Raw genomic sequence first — 22,455 nt, 5'->3', positions numbered from 1 at the left:
GACATTATGTCTTATAAATGATAAAAAGGTGAAAGGTGCTGCTTAAAGTGCAGTACTTGTTGTAATTTAGTTACTTGGTGTTTTTAAAAGCAAGTACTCTTGAGAGAGCAACTTTGTAGTTGAGTAGTATTTGAGCAGGAATATCTAATCTATAGCTTACTTTTGACTCAAGTACTATGGGTGTTTTCTTTGTCCACCACTGCTAATGAATTCTGTCCTATGTTTGTTTTGTAGTTTGACATTTTTAACAGCTCAAGATGGCCAGCAGGGAACCTGCGATCACAGATCCACAGCCAGAGGTAATCTAGTCGCATACAGGTGTAGTTCCATACTCTATAGAGCAGGGGTGGGCAGCATTCATTTCCAGAGGGCCATACAGACCTCGATAAAGTGAGTGAAGGGCCACACTTTGTGCAATTTAATTGAAACTTGAAACACATAACTATCATGTTCAAACTCCATGAATTTGGTACACATGCCAAACTACTTTACAATGAGGTTCTTTCACAACAAGACAGCTGTATCACTCTGGTGTACTCTGGCCTACAGTAAAATATATTATAGTTACATAAAACAATCTGCGTCAATGTCAACTTTTAAATTAGCCATACATTTATACTGTATCTTATCTGATATGCACCTCTGCATAGGTAAATGAGGGTAATAAATGAGGGTAATTGGTCAAATGTCTTTTAAAGAGTATAGCCTTACATATAATAATTGCCCTATACATTACAGATCTGCATAGTGCATTTGTTCTGGGTTTTTCTTTAACCATGTCACCCCTAGTAGCCTGCCTGGTAGCATGATTATGACCATCTCTCACATATTGTATTTGTGAGCCATGAGAGACTGGCATGCATGCAATCTCTCAGTACTCTGCCTCACAGCCAATGGACAGTGCAGCGCAAGCCTTGCAGCTTTATTCTGAGCTATTTTAAGTTTAGACAGATGTTTCTGGTCTGCGCCGGACCATATTGTGGAGCAGTAATGGAGGTGAGATACAGTAGTAATAGTGCTTGTGTCACTAGCACTGTAGAAGCTGTGGTCAAAAACAAGGAACACCTTCTAATGCATGCTATTCCTCTACCCATTTATTTGACAATATTTTCAATGTGTTTTGACACCAAGCAAAAGCGCCTCTTGATCCTGTTCACCAGGGACGTGCTGGGCCCCTGATTCAGCCAGGGAAAAAAGAGTTGGAGAGGCCCTCATTGCGCGCTATAGAGAGAGATCTCTCTATAGCGCTGCTGCTACTCAAAGATTTGTGACAAAGTGACAAGCCGGTAGGCCAATTACATGAGTTATATTTCGTCGTTGTCGGGTGGAAACCTTCTATGTCCAAAACTGTTTGTTTTGTATTTATCATTTAAAAAATGATTTAAACTAGTGAAAACAGCCGATCTACAAGCACACAACGCCTCGCGGTGCTTGTAGATCTGCTGTTTTCACTACCTTTGTGCAACGGCCTTGTATGATGAAGGAGGGCTTTGCTTTGCGAAAAAATGTACAAATTTGAAACTTGGAGATACAAGGTTTCTGCCGGACACTGACGATTTACTTTGTTGGCTGCCCAGCCCCCAAAATGGAACGAAGGCAGACTTTTTATTTTTATTTTTTTTACTAATGGCCGGCCTGGACCGGCATGAACCGGCCGTTCGGGAGTTGTCCCGCTTTTCCCAATGGCCAGCACGTCCCTGCTGTTCACTAGCTGAGTCTTTGAGCTGAGAGCCTCCAGGTCTTCTCCTTTTCAGCATGACGTCAGCAGTGACCAGAGAGCCTCCACATCTTATGCTGAGGTCCACACTGACCAGGGGGTTCCTCTCCAACCCTCAGCATCTCAAACTACAGAGATGACTCCAGGTAAATACATAGTCTGTCCGCCCCTGCCATGAGGTTTTCACTAACCTTTTTGAAAAAAAGAGTATTGTTCTTCACAACGATCTCACACACACACACACACACACACACACACACACACACACACACACACACACACACACACACACACACACACACACACACACACACACACACACACACACACATACACACACACACTTGATAAATGAATGCAAAGCGCTACACGTTGTATATTTGACTTACCAACATAGTGTTTTCTTTTAAGGCCAAGGATGCAACAGGTGTTTCAATGGACAAAGATGGTTCAGTCTGTTGTCATGAATCTCCCCAGTCTATTTTTGATCATTTCCAGTTCTCAAGATGATCTTTCATTGCTTTGAGGTTGGCAGTTGCTGCTAAACCAGGGGTCATCACCATGCCGGTTACACCCCGCCACTCCGACATGTCTCCATTCCGACACTAACCCTATCTCTTAAGTTAGAGATAGGGTTAGGGGGAGGACCCCCAGACCCCCGCTTTAGGGGTGGGGGCAATGCATGCAAGATCATATAGATATTCACTAAGTCAGGGGTGGGCAACTTTGATGATGGCGAGGGCCACTATATTTCCACCTTCACTCCAGAGGGCCACATTGCATATTGCTACGTCCTACTTTGTCATTCTAGTATCTCATGCAAAAGAAGCAAAAATAGCAGATCTACAAGCTCAAAACGCATCACGCTGCCATGCGTTTTGAGCTTGTAGATCGGCTATTTTTGCTTCTTTTGAATTGGAATACTGAATAATTTATTGTTATTTTTTAATTGGAATCCTGAAATGTAACATTTTGATTTAATTTCAAACGCATTTAGTTATATTCTCATGTTAACTTTAAGAACCTAAATACAAATACAGTGGACATACATTTTTTTTTTTAAATACTATACTAGTATACTAGTCATTAAGCTACTAATATAGAATGACGGAATTAAAGCAGGTCATGTTTGGAATTGTAACAGCTGAAATCAATAATATATTCAGTATTCCTGTATTAACCTGCGGGCCGCATTAAGTGAAGGTGGGGGCCGCATGTGGCCCCCGGGCCGCCAGTTGCCCATGACTTACAGATGAGACATCATTATTAAAGATGTCTTACTTTGCTTCTGTCATCAGATCTGTACTCCTACATTTGGCATTTTAGGCTGAGAAATTGTACACATGCTAGTAAAGTAAGCCTGATAAATGTATCAAACATGACAACCCTATCTCTAACCCTAACCCTAAACCTAACCTCTATGGAAGTGCTGCCACTCCGACAATAAGAAGTCAATGTCGGAGTGGAGACGTGTTGGAATGGAGAGCAGTCACCCACCCATGTCAGCTTGTGAGGGACATTTTCATAGATATTTAAGTTTTTGTCAGACATAGCCAGTTGGGCCGATGTGATTGCAAGACTTGTCTATGTCCGTGGCCCATTTTGTTTATTTCTTTTCAATAAAAAAATATAGTCTATATAAATATTTTCTTTGTTGAGTACCTAATTGTGTTGGGATGACTTGCTCATTAATATTTTGCAGGATATTTGTGGTATTCTTTTGTCACAATAATCATCCCATGGTACCAGTATGAAGTTCAGGCAAAATCCAGTGCTAATTCTGCATGATTTTTGATTGGTTTGAGGTTCAGTCAAAATCCTGAATCTGGAACAGCCAGGATTTTGACTGAACCTCAAATCAAATAATACTTCTAGCTGTCTTGTTCTCATCTGATGCAATCAGATGAGAACAAGACAGCTAGAAGTATTATTTGATAATAACCTGAATTCACTGAAAATAGCAAAATGTGTGTTTGATCCTTTGTTGGAGAAACCTAGTTTTTGGACAATGGATTCATATGTTGGTCAGACAATGAAACAACTAAAGTCAATGGGACCGCAGTGAAAAATCATGCAGGTAACGATCAAAAACAGATCTCTTCAGAAGGATCTATTTGTTACAAAAACAAAGGAGGGCAGCACTGGACAAGTAAACCCTTCAGAGAAAGTGTTTGAAAGTGTCAAAAAACAACAATATGCTGTAGTAACACACCATAATCATAGTCAGTGGAAACCACTGACCACAGACTAGGGTCCACAATCACCATCAGACCTCCAGCTTATATATCAGCTCACCTCTGATTAAAGTTAGGAGACGTTGCATGAAAGTAGACGTGACGCTGCATTCCTTTAAATCCTGTCATGCCCTTTATCATTGTCTAATAACTGGTCATGTACGTCATGTACAGTACATGACCTTTCTATTTCCATTGTTCTACATATCTTGTATCACAACTCTGCACGGTCTAAGACTTTCTCATCATGATAGAAGATTTCTCATCAAGATATCACCCCAATGGAAAGAAACCACAACTGTCAAAAAAAATAGTTTTGGATTGATAAGGTAGAACTGGTAGAACTTGATCTCCTCCTCACCTCAACTAACCCCTGACAAGCCAGCAATCTCTACAATAAGCATATGACACGCAGCCACTCAACTCTGCACCTAAATGGCCCTTTGGCTCATGTAATGTGCGATGGAAGTACTAATGTACTGATAAGACCCAAATATTGAAATCCCAAATACAGAATAGACTTTCACCATGCCATATTTAATGCATGTCTTAACCTCCTGGAAGTCTGAAGGTTTTCTCAGAATATGTAACCTGGCATGCCCCATTTTGGGCATGTCATTGAAGTAAATACATTAATACTTAATGAGAAAAGTTTCTGAACATGTGTTGGGAGCTTGTAGATTGGCTTTCAAAACAATGGCTTATTATGTTTCTTTGTGGCTCAGTGGTTAATGCAGACATACTATGATTGTAACATGTGTAGCGCATTGGCATAGACAATAAGGAGTATATAAAAATGTGTTGATTGATTTGTGTTGGTTGAAATATTTTATACATGCTTGGTATTTAGTTTTTATAGCTGCATTTGGGCATTGCTTCTGAGATATTTCCACTCATTTGAATCATCCGCTGCCTTGTACATGGTACATGACGACGTAGGCCTACATTTAACTTAGTTTTTAACCAAATTTCTAGGTTTATATTTTAATATAAAAAAACGATCAAAACGTAACCACATTTTCTAGGTTTATATTTTAATATTAAAAAAATGATCAAAACTAAATAAAATGCCATATGATCCATATGAGTGTGGTGTTGCCAGGCAATACCACCAGGAAAGTAGTGTTGCTATGGCAATACTGGCAGCATTGGCAGCCATGAGAGAGAGATCTCTCTCTATAGCGCTGCTGCCAGGGACGTGCTGGCCATTGGGAAAAGCGGGACAACTCCCGAACGGCCGGTTCATTGACGAAATATAACTCATGTAATTGGCCCACTTGTCATGATCTGAAATGGCAAATCTTTGAGTAGCAGCAGCGCTATAGAGAGAGATCTCTCTCTATAGCACGCTATGAGGGCCTCTACAACTCTTTTTCCCGGGCTGAATTAGGGGCCCAGCACGTCCCTGGCTGCTGCTAAGTCAAAGATTGGCCATTTCAGATCATGAGAGCCAGTGGGCCAATTATGAGTTATATTTACGTTGTGGGCCACCCAGCCCTCAAAATGGGATGAAGGCGGTTACCAGTAATTACCAGCGGCCAACGTTTTTTTTTTTTCTTTTTTTTTTTTTGCCGGCCTGGACCAGTCGGGAATGGACCGGCCGTTCAGGAGTTGCCCCGCTTTTCCTAATGGCCAGCACGTCCCTGGTGTTCGTCCAGGTCTTGGGGTGTTTCAGCCATTATACACTATACACCTTCGCCGAAGGCGGCCAGCTCAGGGTGATCAGACCCGAACTTGTTTCAATCCAAGGTTGAGGTGGTCGAGTCTTATAAATTATTGGGTGTTCAAATTGACCACAAGCTGGACTGGTCAGTAAATACAGAATGTCTCTACATGAAGGGTCAGACAGAGTAGGCTGTATTTATAATACTGTTATACTGGTCAGTAAATACAGAATGTCTCTACATGAAGGGTCAGAGTAGGCTGTATTTCCTGGGGAGACCACACATGGCTGCCTCCTTCAACATCTGCAGGAAACTACTGCAGATGTTCTATCAGTCGGTAGTGTGCTCTTCTATGCTGTGGTGTGCTGGGAGGTAATGCCAGACAGGTAGATTGGACAGACTGATTAGGAGAGCTGGCAAGGAGACAGGGGCCGAGCTGGACTCTGAGGTGTCAATGGCAGAGAAAAGGACTCTGGCCAAGACACTGTCCATACTGGATGATGTCAGCCACCCACTGCACACAGCACTTTACACCTGTGTGAAGTTGGCACCCCATATGATGAAAACATAAAAATGGCGTCATTATTTAGTGCTGAATTTGTGCTGAATTGTGCCGTAAATTTTATAATTTGTGCTGGTATCATTTTTGAGATATTTCAAGTTATAGTTTTGCTGAGCCTTGCACCCCCAATTCTTTGGCTCCAAATTGGGAAGAAAGGGTCTCATTCTTTAGTGATGGATGTGCTCTAATTTGTGCCATGAAATCATCAATTGTGTTTTTATATATATTTATATATATAAATATTTATATGGTTATTAATTAGCAGATTTACAGCATTACAGTGGTATGGCCAGCAGAGGGCGATGGAGATAATGGTAGAACATAGGAGCAGAACAGTGGTATTATGTAGAATAACTAAAAAGTGATACCAGCACAAATTATAAAATTTACGGCACAATTCAGCACAAATTCAGCACTAAAGAATGACACCATTTTTATATATGTTTTCATCATATGGGGTGCCAACTTCACAGAGGTGCACTTTACTCCCCAAAGAGTACATTTAGTAATAGGTTTAAATCCTTGTCATTTAACACAGACAGCCATGAGAACTCCTTCATCCCAAGGGCCATTAGGATATATAATGAACTACTGGGGGGTGGGCGGGGGTTGGCTAGTTAAATCCTTTTTTATCTCGTTACAATAGTTTTAGCTGTGTCCTTCTTGAACCTTTTGTTTTACAAATCTATCTATCTAGAGGAAACACAAGCTGTCGGCCAATATCAGCCAGTATCTTCCAGTCTCGAGCCAAACGTAGCTGGCCTCGCTCAGATGGTGTCAAGACGCTCCTGGTTACCTTTGCCCCCTCACGGACAAAGGTGGTTGCCTGTTGGTGGTTGGATGCTGGTGGCGGTAGGGAGTTGGTGGCAGCTTGTTTGTTCTCCAGGGTGGAGGCAAGGATCTTTAGGACTTGGTTGTGAAGCCACGTGTAGCGTCCTCAGGCGACACTGGTTTTGCACAAGTGTCAACAGCCAAACTGTGTCATCAACAGCTGACTTTAGGATGCTACCCGTCTCCATACCCCGTTCCAGTGTTAGCAAATTCGCTAACAGTTAGGCTAGCTCCAGATAGCCAGGGCTACAGTATACCTATGTTTGACAAGCGGCACCCCCAGCCCTCCCCAGCTGAAAACTGTATGAACGTAACCCTGGTTAATTGATTTATGAGCGAGATGTCTCGCCTATGTGTGTGTGTGTGTGTGTGTGTGTGTGTGTGTGTGTGTGTGTGTGTGTGTGTGTGTGTGTGTGTGTGTGGCTGTGTTATTCAGCATTTGAGCCAAGGACCACCATTTGATGAGATGTAACCTCCCAGACCCCCAAAAATAAGAGTTAGAAATCTATAAGGTAATAAGCAAGATTCTGTAGTGTTACTATAGTATATAGTTATTTTTTTTCTCTCAAGGGTGAAAATCTTTTTCATCAAGCTTTACTTATCCAGTGCTGCCCTCCTTGGCTTTTGTAGCAAATAGATCCTTCTGAACAGATCTGTTTTTACCTGCATGATTTTTCACTGCGGTCCCACTGAATTCATTTGTTTTATTGTCTAACACCATATGAATCTATTGTCTTAAAAATAGGCTTCTCCAACAAAGGATTAAACACATGTTTTGCTATTTTCAGGGAATGAAGGTAGTTATTATCAAACATTACTTCTAGCTGTCTCATCTGATGCAATCATGTACAGTACCACAAATCTCCTGCAACATAATAATGAGCAAGTCATCCCAACACTATTAGGTACTCAACAAAGAAAATATTGATATAGATTATATTTTTCATTCAAAAGAAATTGAATAGTTTCAGTATTTCCCCTATATGCATTAAGGAGCGGCGGCCCGCCGCTCCTTAAGATCCGGCCGCCACTCTATCTTTTTTTTTTTTTTTTTTTTTTTTGATTATATATATATATATATATATATATATATATATATATATATATATATTTTGCCTGGGATTTCTTTCCAAAGCGATGTGGCGTTCATGTGTACCGCCCTCTCGGTTACATACGATAGGATAGTTACACTAGTACTCCTATCCCCCTCCCCTTACTTTGGAAAGCATAATCATTAACCACTTCAGCCATGATGGATATTTGAAAATAGCAGATCTACAATCTCACAAAGCAAGCTTGTAGATCTGCTATTTTCAAAGGATTTTTATATATTTGGAAACTGTTGGGCATACTGAGAACTTTTACTTTTAATATTTAAGTATATTTTGACACCAATACTTTTGTACTTTTACTCAAGTAATTTTTTTAATTCTGAACTTCTACTTGTAACAGAGTATTTCTACATTGCAGTGTTGATACTTTTACTAAATAAAGTAAAACATTCAAGTACTTTTTCCACCACTGGTGTGTAGGACAGTGGTTCTCAGGGGTCCTTGATGGAGTTCTTGCGGGTCCCCAGCTAAATGATTAAACAAATAGACCCTTCTGGGTCTGTAAGCTCCGAACAAAATGGAACCGACCCCAAAAAACGACCCCAAAAAACTGAAAAGTGTCCTGCGCGGGCGCCAGACCGCTCCCTGCAATTCTCCCCCACTCCTTCAGCTTCTGGCTAGGGGAAACACTGAGTTTGGTTAAATAGTCTTGGCATTGAAAGAGCTACAGTAATAAGAGATTTGTCCTGTTTTTTTTTTGTTTTTTTTTTAAGGTAATACACAGTTCGGCCAGACAGCGCCCTCTGTGGTGTCTCCCAGCAGCACCTCTGGAGAGAAGAGGACCTCGGCACAAGGTTGTTATTATCATTGTAGCTCTAAATGTGTTTCTCTTTGGATTTTAATCTTTAGTAAAAGTGTAGTTTCGTTTTTGTATAGCGATATGCAGCATGCTATAGAGATGGCGACTCCAGTTGAAGACTCGCACTCGAGTCGCAATTTTGGAGACTCCTGACTCGATCGGGCAATCTTTATTTTATGCATTAATGAATGACAAGCGGTTTTCCCAATGAGCGGTTTTCGCTGTGTTCACTTGGACCGTACAGAGCGCCCCCACAGTTGCGCTCAGGGTCATTGGGAAAACCGCAGTCGCGTCTCGCGAAGGGAGGCAGAGCTGCTGCATGCAGCCTTTCATCGTAAGATTTAAAATAACAGATCGGGAGTGTGGGGAATTCTAAAACACAGTAACACACCACTGACTATTGCCGATGGAGAGGTTAGCATTATGTATTGAGAGGCACACTTGACGATTTTGCAAGAGACTCGTTGCCAAAATTGCAAGATATTTAAAAGTTATTTGGGGCCATGATAACCTTTTTTCCCACTACTAGACTAAGGATTTATATTGTCTGTGTTATTGTTTACAACCACAATTATTCACGTTTGGAAAGATTGCGATTCCACTAGTTTTACTAGTAGGATAGTGTAGGCTTAGATTAGAAGCATTTTCATAAGTTAATTTAATGTTTTCCATTTAATGATTTCCTTTATCCTCATTTAATCTTGCGCTAATGCATGCAACTGTTTTCGCCAGGTTTTAAGGCCTAGTAGGCTTTTCAGAAGTTAATTTAATGTTTTCCATTTAACGATTCCCTTTATCTCCATCTTGCGCTAATGCACGCAACTGTTTTTGCCAGGTTTTAGGGTATTTTTTTTAATTGTTTCTCATAAGCTCTCAACCCTCCTTTCCCATCAGCCCCCACCGTGGCGCTCAGGGTCACCGGGAAAACTGTGGTCGCGTCACAATGTGACACATTGTAGATCTGTTATTTTCAAAATTTGAATTTCAAAAAGATATTTGAAGATGTTTAGACATTTTCTCTATGATTTTAGTTATTTTTCGGCAGTTTTATATACATTAGGTATGTTTTTTCTTTCCCTTTTCTTTTTCACCATAGTTATTTATTTCCTTTTTTTTTTTTTTTTTTTTTTTTTCATTTTAGTTTTCAATTCCATAACTAAAGTATTATTGTAACCCCGCCCCCACAGTGATGTCACTGGCCCCCGGGAAGAAGAGGGCTCGCATGGGGAGCGACCTCACTGGTAAGAACACACAAGGTGTCAAGGACCCCCAACATGATATGTAGCCTATTTGTCTGCAGCTAGACCCCTATCTGAAATGATTTAGTTCCATGGAACCCCCCAGAAGCAAAGATTTGAGTTAAAATGTTTTGCATCCACTGGGCCAAGCAAAGGACTCTGATCAGCTTCTTCTCCCTTTGCGTTTGTTGTCTCTTCTTGGTTGGTGCATCGCTATGATCGGTATGCCCGAAACTGAAGGTTCTGTGGTGCAAAGTGCGATTAAAATGTGTAAATCTGTTTAATCGCGTTAATTTTCTGCAACTAATTAATCGCAATTAATCAGTTAAAGTCCCAGCCCTACTTTCAAAACATAGTTCTACAAGCTATGAGCTTCTATATCTGACATAAATATTTTCCCGGATTTAATGGGTTGTATCTATTTGTATGATGTTTTCATTTAACATGTAGTACAAACGTATAAACTCTTGGATGTTTGCATCTGTTCAGGTGGTAGGGTTCTCAACCTAACTGGGCCCTACCGGGCCGGCCCGATGCTCGGCCCGATGCTCGGCCTGGCCCGAACAATTACCATACTTATGGACCCGAAAACCCGAAAAGGTGTCATTATGCGCTTAAAGGACAACTTTGTTTTTTTACGACAAGGGTTCATATTTTAGATTGTCATTTCATTTACTTCTTTCTATCATTTTAGCGATTTTAACGATTTTGAGGTTGTACTGAGCAGATTGGACCTTCCCTTCGAGAAACAATGGCCAAACATCTTGAAAAAAGATTTTTGATCACTGATTTTCAATTGAGTTTTGGCAGCTGTCACCCGTTTTTCTTTAATAACACAGGCTAGGAAGATCAGACGCCGACAAACGCCTTACCGCTAGGCCGCCAGGGGCAGTTGAAATGTAGTTTTTGGGGGTAATAGATTTAGACTTTAGACAATTTTTTAGGCAATGAATCTGTTCCACTGTTTACTATGAGAAACATCACAGCTTGTTCGTGTCCGTCTGTCTGGACGTGTAGACGTGTACACATTTTTACGGTCTATGGGTTTGCCGCTTTGACCTCATGCTCTGATGTCACTGTGATGTCAGGGGAACCATAACAGAATGGTTTTACCGCTCTGACATCACGCTCTGGCTTCACTGTGATGTCACACTAACAGAATCCCTTTTTAAGCCAAAATAGCTTGCAATACTGTTCTGCTGGCATTTACTCTATTTTTGGGCTTCCCTGACACTGAGCTTAACATTAACAAAGTGTAAAAATGGCCAATATCTGTAGTTTTTCTTTTCCTTATTACTGTGGGAGAGTGCAATCATTCAATGCACCAAGCAACAAAGGTGAACACCAAAAGAACAGTATTGGAGGCCTGCCAGGCCATTTTGACAATTTTGGGTCGGCGCTACTCACGTTTGGCTGTGTAGCTCATGCCTCGAATGCCCAATGCTTACAAGCTGTACCTCGTTGTAAAGGTGACGAATCAACGATATAAATGATATTAAACACAATACAAATTGGAGATATAACGGACCGAAGTCAAGTTTCCTTTCTTTTTGTGTAGTTTATTTTGTTTGGGTCCAAATGAAGTCAATGCGCCTCAACAGTAAATATTATTTGCTCCTAAATTAACTCCAAGTCCTCCGTAATCAAATTCCTCCACATGTTTCATGTTTCGACACATAGTTTCTTCATTAGGATGTTTGTATTTACAGTATTTATCGCTGCGTTCTCTTTCTCCCTCTCTCCCTCTCTCTTCCCCCTTTCTCATGTTTTGATTCCTCTTTTACAGACGATGTATTAGCTGAGGTGAAGCGCAACATGAAAGTCGTTCTCCAGAAACTTGATTCAAAAAAAAAAAAAAAAAAAAAAAAACAGGAGACAGAGTCCAACGTCATCAACTTTATAAAGTGAGTATTCACCATATTCCTGGCCCTCTCTATGGAGGCTGCCATTTTCTTTTACAGAGGGCGCTAGAGAGTTTTTCTCTGTGTGCTGCTTCAAAAACATCTTTTCACTTCCTCCCAAGTAAGGAGGTGACACAGAATTGTCTGTTGCCAGATTTTGCCAAAGAAATAAGCCCAACAGAAGCAGCTAGGCTATACTACTTTACATTTACAATTGATAATAGCAGATCAGCAAAGTCACAATGTGTCACATTGCAACACATTGTAAGCTTGTATATTTGCTATTTAAAACATATTGAGGGGAAAAAAAAATCGAATATTTTTGAAACACTTTAACAACATAGCAGACATGGCAACCCAGGTACATTCAGAGCCCAGAACGCCAACTACTGACACTTTAATGCAAGGACAACAGGAAACCAAATGATGTTTTTCACACAGATATAAAAAGCTAGATACCTCGTCCACCCGCTGCAGTTGATTGGAGCGACCCGTCAAACTTGATAGGCACAAAAGAGGAAGTGTCGAGGGCAGGCTGTCACTCAAAAAAAAACTACGCGTCTTTTCCCGGGACTTTTCCATTCAAACCTGCCTCTGATTTGCCTACCGACCTTGTTGTCTGTTAAGCACACAGAAGAATTCCAAGCCTGTCAATCAAAAATGCTCACCAGAGAGCCGGAAGAGGCGTCTACCTTTTTATGTCTGTGGTTTTTCAGGCCAGCTTTTACAGCCTCCGCCTCTTTCAGGATATGAACAGGAAGCCGGGGGCGGGGCCAGGAATAACCAGCCAATGACTCTGTTCCACTGCAAAGGGTTAAGCCAGAACCTCTTATATATTTTAGAGCATGTTTACTTTTAGTGATCAATAAATACATTGTGTGCCAGAATGCTCGCTGGCAGTGAGGATGAGATGTAATGTATGGCAACGCTTTGTGTCAACTCGAGTGGCTGTGACTGGCCGATAGCGTTCCCGACCCGCTGCCGAAAACCTGACGATGATCTCAGTGTTTGTCAGGGTGGGGGGTTCCCGAGTTCAAATACAGTTATTTTGGGGGGTCACGACCTGAAAAAGGTTGAGAATCACAATGAAAACTCACTTTTCAAGGTTATAAAGAAAATAATAACTTAAAAATGTATAGATTTTTTTTATTTTCAATATTAATGTTACATTTAATTACATTACATTATTATCATTATGAGTATTCCCGCAACAGGGAAAAAATCTTAGATTTGGAGATGGAGAGCAGCAGCAGACTGGTGGGTGTCTTTGGACATACAGGAGCAGGGAAGAGCTCTCTGATAAATGCCCTCATCGGTGAGAAGATCCTGCCTACGAGCGGCACCAGTGCTTGTACCTCAGTCATGATTAAAGTACAGGCAAACATGACAGACAACGACTACACAGCAGAGATTGAATTCATCTCAAAGGAGGTAAACAATAAACACAAACATGTCCTCGTTTCATAAGATAAAGCAGTGTTTCTCAATCTTTTTTGGCTTGAGTACCCCCTTTCCCTGATTTCTGAATCCAAGTACCCCCTTTACCCAACAACATTTTGCTCATAAAACTGCATAAAGCCATAAATAATGGTAGGCCTGGCCCTATATGAGCACTGAACAGATTTAGTTTCAACACTGTGGCCAAAACATTTCAGTCCAGTTTTCATGTCAATAACTATAAAACTTTCAAGCACATCCCAGGTCCCTGGTACTATTTAATTTGGGGTGGCAACTATCACCTAACCCTTTTCAATACTTTTATTTCTACTCCACTACATTTCAGAGACGAATATTGCACTTTACTCCAACTTTAGTCTCTAGTTACTTTGTATATTTAGATTATTATCTCAACACTTATACATCAACCACTTCAGCCCTATTTAAACTTTGGCTATAACACATCACATCGCAATGTGTTGTGAGCTTGTAGATCTTTTTCTTTTTGGAACATAGTGTAGATTTTTTTTTGGAACATAGTGAGTATCAGAAAATGCAAATATTCCACTAAATATTTTCAGTAATCATTAAATGAAAAACATTCATTATGCAGAATATCCCTCTGATATGTAGTGGAGTAGAAGTAAAAGTATTGGAAAAGCTCCAGTAAAGTAAAAATACCTCAAAATTGTAGTTATGTACAGTTTTTGCGTAAATGTACTTAGTTACTTTACACCACTGTTCATTTGCATCTTGTTGCAAATGTTGTCGTGTATTATTGTACATGACAACATGTACTGTATGTATTATTGTACCAAATGTCTGAATCTGCGGTTCCTCTCGAGTGTGATTTCTATTGCAACAACACATCATCAGTAGGGTAAAACTAACCTGTCTCACGTTCCCCATTAGTGGGGGAACAATCCAACGCTTGGTGAATTCTGCTTCACAATGATAGGAAGAGCCAACATCGAAGGATCAAAATGTGACGTCGCTGTGAACGCATCCCAGTGGTAACCTTTATGATGTGGTCTCTTTTGTTTGTATTTTGCTTTAGGAATGGGAGGAAGAGTTGCAGTGTTTGAAAAAGGATGATGATGATCATGATGATATCAAGGAAAAGTTCAGAGCGCTGTACGAAGAAGATTTTGACAACTCTGCAGATGTTGCAGACTACATGGACGACAAGCATTTTAGAGACATTCCACAGTTTCTCCAATCCGAAAAGAAGATGATCATTAAACGTAAAATGGTAGGGGTCAAACTAGGGGGTTTTCATGATTCTGTATCTATTGCAAACATCTGTTTGCACAGAAGTGTGAAAAGTGATGACTCTTTTCATCACTAAACCATAGTCTTGTGGGGCTTTTTTTCCCCTGTAATGTAAAGTTAATGGGACACTAACTCTAGCGGCTGATAACACCAATTTAGCTGTGTCTCAGAAAGGGTTATCATATTAAAATATAATCTACAGATATAGAGCTTTTCAAAAATGCATGATAACCTTTGCCACCTTTCCAAAACCGACATCTCGCATGGCCCATGGTCTCCATTAGGAAGCTTCTTACCTCCTTCTTACCTCCTCACCTCCTTATGCTTCTCCTGTCATTTCCTTATTTTTGTAGTTTATTTATTTATTTATCTTTTGTATTTATTTATTTTCACAAAAAAACACTACATTCGTGATTTGAGGCATTTTGTTCAAAACGGATCAATCCTGCAAACTCAGACAGATCCGTCTCGATCACATGATTATTGAGACATAGAGACACTGTTTACTGAATTCACCTGAATGTGTGTTCCAGTCCTCAGTGTTGTCTGAAGACATTGCGAGGTTCACCAGGGAACCGGAGGAAGCTGCCAGTGACCCGGCAGAGGGAGATGGAGGGAGACGGTATTGGCCACTAGTGAAGTGTGTGACCATCAAGGTGCCAAATGCCAGCCATCTTCTTCAGCATGTTGCACTGGTGGATCTTCCTGGAACTGGAGACTGTAACAAGAGCCGAGATGAAATGTGGAAAAAGGTCAATTCAATTATGAATTCAAATAATATCATAAACATGTATTACATTTAACTCATTCTCTGCCCCCCAAAAAGAGCATTTTTCACATACCTTTGTGTCGTGTGGATCCGCTCACGGGAGCATTCAAAAGACGCCCAGGGTCTTCTCGAATCAGAATTTATTCACTCTCCGACCGCGACAATCCATTTGAAAGACACAGGCTTTCGAGTGCAGCACGCGACAGGCCCCTCTCCTCATACACTATCATTACGAGGACTTTCTTATTTTTTTTTTCTGAAAAAAAGGGCAAGGCTGTTTTGGTTCCAGTTACATGATGACGTCAACGGGCAACCTACCCTAGAATCCACAGCATCCAGCGTCAAAAATCAATGTATCTACACAATATCTATGTTTAAGATTATTCAATTGTAATGTTTTCTCCTAGGTTGTTCGAGACTGCACTGCTGTGTGGATTGTGAGTGGTGGATGTCGAGCAGCTGCAGAGAAGGAACCATGGGCAATCTTAGAGAAAACAGCCTGTCAGATGGGAAACGGTGGAGAGTGTCAAAGCATCAGTTTCATCTGCACCAAATCTGATGTTCTTGGAGAGACAGACGACGACTTGTGAGTTTCTTTTTAACTTTTTTCAGTAGGCTACCTTTCTTTCTAAGAGTTACCACACTGTTTGCTAAGAATGCCTGCCTATCAAACAGAATACATTATAATGTAAACATTTCACATTTTCTTCAAGATCAAAACGCGATCAAGTAGTGCGAAACAACAAAAAGGCCAAGGAAAAAGTGAAAGCGAAATTTGAAAAGGAATTCAAGAAAGAAATCAAGGTACATCGTACAGACATTAAAGGTCCTATAAAGGTTTGGATGAAGCGAGTAGGACCATGACTATATTTTACACACATACGCACGCACGCACGCACGCGCACACACACACACACACACACACACACACACGCTGTACAGATATCTAGAGCTCAACCTAGCCCTAGATCTTCCCCTCTGTCCAGGGACGTAAACATGTAGAAAATCACTCGACTTCATCAACAACAAGTACTGCTTTTAGGGATTTATTTACCACACACACGTTCACACAAAACCACACATGAATTGGTAAACTACCACTACGTTTACTCTCAGCCAGCCCTAGACAAACTACGATTTGGTGCTAAAGAGTAGCCAAATATTGTTGCAGTAGTTGTCGGCAGTAGGTTATTTAACTGTGAAACAAACACAAACACATGGAAGGAAATTACGCACACGCACACGCACACGCACACGCACACACACACACACACACACACACACACACACACACACACACACACACACACACAGCATACCAAATTATTATTATTGTGGTTTTATTTTGTCTTTGTTTCAGGAACAATTCAGAGGAAAAAGTGACCTTTTCCAAGTGTTCACAGTCAGCGCTAAAGAGTTCAGTGCTAAAAAGCCAGACTATCTGCAAGAAGCAGACACTGGTAGGACAAGACTTTAATAATGTGTAGTGGTATGGAGTTAAACATTTACTAATAATGTGTAGTAGTATGAAGTTAAACAAACTTAAACAAACAAGATACATATTGGACTGAACATTTTACTGTGATTATATACATTTTCCACCCAGAAATACCCAAACTTAAGGGATTTCTGGAAGATCTCAACGACCGCCATTCAAAGACCCGTCATTATGTCAACGGAGCCGATGGAATACTTTCTCTGATGAAAGGGGCGAATATTCAAGGAATGGTATGGACATGATACACACACACACACACACACACACACACACACACACACACACACACACACACTGATTGAATTGGCACATCTGATTTCAGGACTCCCTCAAAGCAGACGTGTGCGAATGCCTGAAGAAAAGGCTCAAGAAATGGAAACGTGATGTTGATGAAGCCATGACAGAGTGCTACGAGGCTTTTGAAAGAAAACTAAATGATGGGGTTGCAGAGTCTGAGAGGTCAAAGGAATCATGTGAGAAAGTCTTGAAGCGTGCCAATATCTGGCAAGTCAAGAGGGTGCAGTCTTTGGTTGAGAACAACGGCATTTACAAACCAAAACCCAAAAAAGGAACCAAAGTGAATCTCAATGAGAGATTGTCTAAATGCATGAGAGAGAAGATTAATCCAGAGTTCTGCAAGACCTTCCCGTAAGTACCTACTGTATGCTGTATAGCAGTCATGTCTACATTACAGCATATTTATTTAATAATAGAGGTGTCTACAAGTCAACTCAATGCTCCATTTCAGGAATGACAGGCAACCGACTGGACTCATCAAAGAGGCCATCAATGAATTCACTCTGGTCACAGAGAGCCTTAGTGATAAGTACAAGGAGCTTGCATTGCAGATGACTTTTCTAAAGACAGAGGTTTGACTTCACCTAATTTTGATGCATGGGTTTTGTCTCTGAAGGAATATAAAGACTATACTTATTTTTACTTCTTTATAATCTGAGTGTTCCTTTCCTTTCCTTTCCTTTTCTTTAACAGGAGGAGAAATTGAAGAGAAAACTTGTCAGTAATGTCCGTGAAACAAAGAAAGACATCTTCTCCAGTCTAGAAAAGTCAATCCAGAAATCCATGAAGCCAGGCTATGACAGTAAGCCATGTTTTCACTATGATGCCAGTAATAACAGCGAAATAATTTGCACAATTTACTGGCATATAACCTCACATCACCAGTCTTTTCACCTCGGAGGAAAGCCTACTATTGGTTTACAACGGGCCGTGTGATCCGGTTTAAGTGTGGTCTAAACCGGCAACAGGCAGAAGAAGTGGCGTCGCTTTGTTTTGGTTCCCCCTGTTTGTTTCCCCAATCCCTATTAAAATGCTTGAGAAGTGCAGTCTTGCCAGTCGCTGCGAGTTGGACAAAAAGGTGGATAGGCCAATACCAAACGAACTTTTCAAAAATAAGCAGAACTACGCTGCATCAAGGCCAAGGGTTTTATTGGATAGGTCCTAAAATGATGTCCTTGTGTGCAGGGATCTGTTTTGATTTAAATCTGTTTCCGGTTTCGTGGTTCCGGCCAAAGTGTAGTCCATTTTGACAACAAAATGACAGACTGTTTCCGCTCCCAACTGGAATCAGAAACCTGAAATTGGAAGCGATGCCAGGCTAGCTGGCATACAGTAGGCAGTGGGAGAGTCGTGTTTGCACAGTTGAATACTGTAATTAGTTTAAGCTGATTCTTTGAGTCTGTACTGTACTTGAGTATTTGTATTTGTTGATACTTGGGCTATGTCTTTGTACTTATAATTCCACTAGAAGGGAAAAAATTACCACTTCGTGTACGGTCACACCACAGTTTAATTCTACCTATGAGGGTGGATTCTGACAATGCTTTTCAATGGGAATGGAGAGGTTTCTTGCCATTAAACATATTTCTGCAATAAACCACTCCATTCCCATTGACAAGCATGGTCAGAATCCAATCCACCCTCATCGAGAATTACACTTCAGTGTGACCGTACCCTAAACCCCTATTTAACTCATACAGTGCCCCGGGCCACAAGTGGCCGCTAGAGTGCCAGAAATATCTCTATAGGCCTTCGCTGTAGCTTCCGTCGACACTGCCCAAAGTGCCTTGGGATTTCACTCCAGCCACTGTTATGTATGACGAGAGGAGGAAGTTAGCTTATACTTAGCCATTCGCTGCTAACCCCTTTTGAAGCCCGATCTAAAGCTATTTCAGTCGCAAAAAAACGTTCTCTTTGGTCTGGGAACACAATTCAGAGAAAATCCTCTCTAAAGATGTGACTTATTATTGGAGTGGGCGGCGCGATGCAGCCTTTTGCGCGAATACGGCCCGTGGATGGCCGAGTGTCGGCCCCGGCCATGGATGGAAATTTAGACCGGGGCTTCGTTGAGGCCTCCGATTAAATAATTCATTTTATTAAATATCCCGGACTAGATCGGGATAGGCACCCTGGAATACGTCACGCCGCCGACAGTATAGATTGAGTTTTTTTTGGGGGGCTCTAAACTTTATTTTAAACCATTTTCAATGGAATAAATCGTCGGACCATCTAGCGTCTCTCGTTGGTAAGCGCTGGACGAGCCAGGACCACCCACGTTGGTCCAAGCAGCTCAGGGTAAGTAAAATAGCAAATAAAATATTGTATTGGATTGAAAATATCCCGGACTTGTTCGGGATAGGCACTATTAGGGTTAAAATATTAGAAGACGTTTCTAAAACGTCTTTGTAAACGTAAACTTTGTTAACGCATGTTTGTGCTTTTCCCCCGCTGTGTAGAAGCGAAAGGGTACAGTGGAGAAGGCATGCTGAACAAAATGAAGCAGGCATTGGACGAACCTCTCAAAGCATCAAGACCCATGTTTGAAAAGGCTAAGACAGACATGCTGGAGCACATGTCCCGTCTGAAGGTTTGTCTTACACTACCACTGTCTCTGAAATCTCAAATGCTCACTTGTGTATAACAAAAGTTATGCTCAAGCCATATTGGCAGACATATTTTCTATCAATTTCACACCGCATGAAGAGACCCCCAAGAATTCACAGAGATTTCTCTTTTTTTTCTCTTTTAAATGTTTTGTCGCAATTTAATGAGCGGGGGAGTAATTTATTTAAAATTCTAGATCCACATACATTTCATTGTGGCACTGAACAGTTTGTCTTCATTTCAGGATGAGTTGCTGACAACACTCCAAGTGGACATGCAGAGATCCATTGAACAGTCACTCAAGACCAACGACACGTCAGTCCCAGGTAACACAAAGACTGCATAATCAACCAGTGATGTATATTAAAATGTTAGTATTGTTACAAGACATATTCAGTTTCGATACCGTCAAAAACAATGTCATTACAGATGTCACTGAGCAATATGACAAAGTGAAGACATGCCGTGAGACACTGGAAAGGACTGCAAATACAAGGTGAATTATCTTTGTTTAATTTATTGTATTGTTCTATGATGAGGATTGAAGAATGATGAGCACCAGCAAATTGACCGTGCAAAAGAGTAGACATACCGGTATTTAAAAATGTAAAATCATAACCAATCTCAATTTGTGTGATGTACTGAAAAATTTGAATATTGTGTAAAAGTAAATTGTCTTGAAACTTTAATATATTTTTTTGAATTTTCATATATTATTCTAGGTACATTGCACATTCATTGAATCATTCCAAGCGTTTTTTTTTTTTTTTTTTTTTTTTTTATGGCATACAGCTCATGAATACCAAAAGTTCATATTTCAAAATATTACAATATTACACAAGACCATTAAAAACATGGATTTATATTAGAGAAATGTCAACCTTCTGAAGTCTGAGTTGCTGGAAGTCCAGTGGGAAGTTTCCATTTTTTCCCCCACAGTTTCCACTGCAGTTCCATTGTTAACCACATGGAGCACCATTACCCTTTTAGAAAATAAAGGATTTAGAAGATGTGTAGAATCTTAATGGGTTACTCAAACATGGGGATGTGTTGGAACTCCAGGAAACGTTTAAAGACAAGCCTGTTGTTGCTTTCAGACGGAGCCTTCCACCCACTGGACACCGGCCCTGTGGAAAGAACTACTCCTGTTGCCGTCAATCTGCAGAACTTCAACAATTCACCAATCCTGGCACTGGACAGCCTGTCCGCCTGACAACCCTGACCACATGTGACACTCCTTATGTGATATATGCAATCCAATGTACTTGTCCCGAACCCAAACTGTACATAGGAAAAACAACAACACCGTTGAAAAAAAGGATATCTGATCATAAATATAATATAAGAAAGAATAAAGACGCTAGACCCTTAGCAAAACACTTTGCCGAGCATCATGGCCAATCAGACACAGACCTTACATTCTGGGCGATCGAAAAAGTAGAGGGAGAATATTTGGACCAGAAACTCAAGGACCAGAAACTCAAAGATGCAGAAGGGCGGTGGATAAAAGAGCTAAACACACTTTCCCCGGTTGGCCTAAATGAGAAAAATGCCTAGACAGCGTTGCCAGGTCTGCTTATTACAAGCGACTTTGGTCTCTTTTTATCTGTAAATCCGCTCGTAATTATCGGCAGTTGTGGCTTGCAGTTTTTTTGGGATCGTTTCTAAAGTGTAGTTGTTTATTTGCCTCCGTGTGCAACCCCTCACCATGTATAGGATGATGTACAACCCCTCCCCATGTAGGATGATGTACAACCCCTCACCATGTATCCACCTGTTTCCGCGGGAGTTTACTGGAGATAATTTGGACCTGTTTGGACCACACTTCCGGTTTAACAGCAGACATACAAGCTCACGTCGCGTCGCAGATGCAGCCTGTTGTGAGCTTGTAAATCACACTTGGCTGCGGCGCCGGAAGCTCGGTACAGCGTCTGCGCAATGCACTATGCAGCGTTGGAAACTCGTGGATAGGATGATGTAAAACCCCTCGCCATGTATAGGATGATGTACAACCCCTCACCATGTATAGGATGATGCTGTGCCTTTACAGTTAATTCCGTGTTGGAGATTATATTGGGTCCACATGTATGTTGTGCTTGATTATCCATTATCCTGACTTTTTATTTTTCATGGTGGGTTTTGTAAAGCCCTAGATTTGTACAGGGACGGATTAACCCCCGCGAGGGCCCCTGCCCCCCCCCCACCATAAGCCCCCCTCCCTCCTGACCCTCACTACCCAGCTTGGATTTTAAGCCATGATGATCATCTGTAGTCCAAGAAAGCACCTGTAGACAACAGAGGAGGGGCCCACACATTTGATATTTGATTAACTTATAGATTTGATTTTAGTAAATTGTTGATGACCATGCAGCCCAGTTCCCCCAAGGGCCCCTGAGAGCCAAGGGCCCCTGAGAGCCAATGGCCCCTGGCAACGGCCCCACCCGCCTAGTGGTTAATCCAGCCCTGCATTTGTACGTTTTGTGTGTTTTTGTTGTTGCCTGTGACCAATCGATATGCCAA

General features: G+C 41.1%; 1 protein-coding gene and 1 long non-coding RNA gene across 2 annotated transcripts; both read left to right on the top strand.

Annotated features, from left to right (window-relative positions):
- Positions 1-248: 248 nt before the first annotated feature.
- On the top strand, positions 249-19,972 carry LOC308304162 (nuclear GTPase SLIP-GC-like; the record flags this gene model as incomplete). The annotated part of the gene is made up of 14 exons (XM_080748721.1): positions 249-299; positions 1,755-1,863; positions 8,834-8,914; positions 10,107-10,160; positions 13,287-13,489; positions 14,553-14,747; positions 15,301-15,519; positions 15,944-16,122; positions 16,908-16,996; positions 17,143-17,264; positions 17,393-17,682; positions 17,783-17,903; positions 18,025-18,133; positions 19,788-19,972. Exons 1-14 carry the CDS (start codon positions 258-260, stop codon positions 19,970-19,972), a joined length of 1,998 nt encoding a protein of 665 aa, XP_080604847.1. The 5' UTR covers positions 249-257.
- A 229-nt stretch (positions 19,973-20,201) lies between these two features.
- LOC308304225 lies at positions 20,202-21,148 on the top strand. The gene is made up of 3 exons (XR_013963047.1): positions 20,202-20,261; positions 20,365-20,431; positions 21,033-21,148. It is a non-coding gene; the product is annotated as an uncharacterized lncRNA (long non-coding RNA).
- Positions 21,149-22,455: the final 1,307 nt, after the last annotated feature.

The sequence above is a fragment of the Nannobrachium achirus genome (assembly GCF_963921795.1).
Source record: "Nannobrachium achirus genome assembly, chromosome: 19".
In the NCBI taxonomy this organism is placed as follows: domain Eukaryota; kingdom Metazoa; phylum Chordata; class Actinopteri; order Myctophiformes; family Myctophidae; genus Nannobrachium; species Nannobrachium achirus.
Note: the sequence above shows the minus strand (reverse complement) of the source record. Positions and strands in the feature narration are given on the sequence as shown.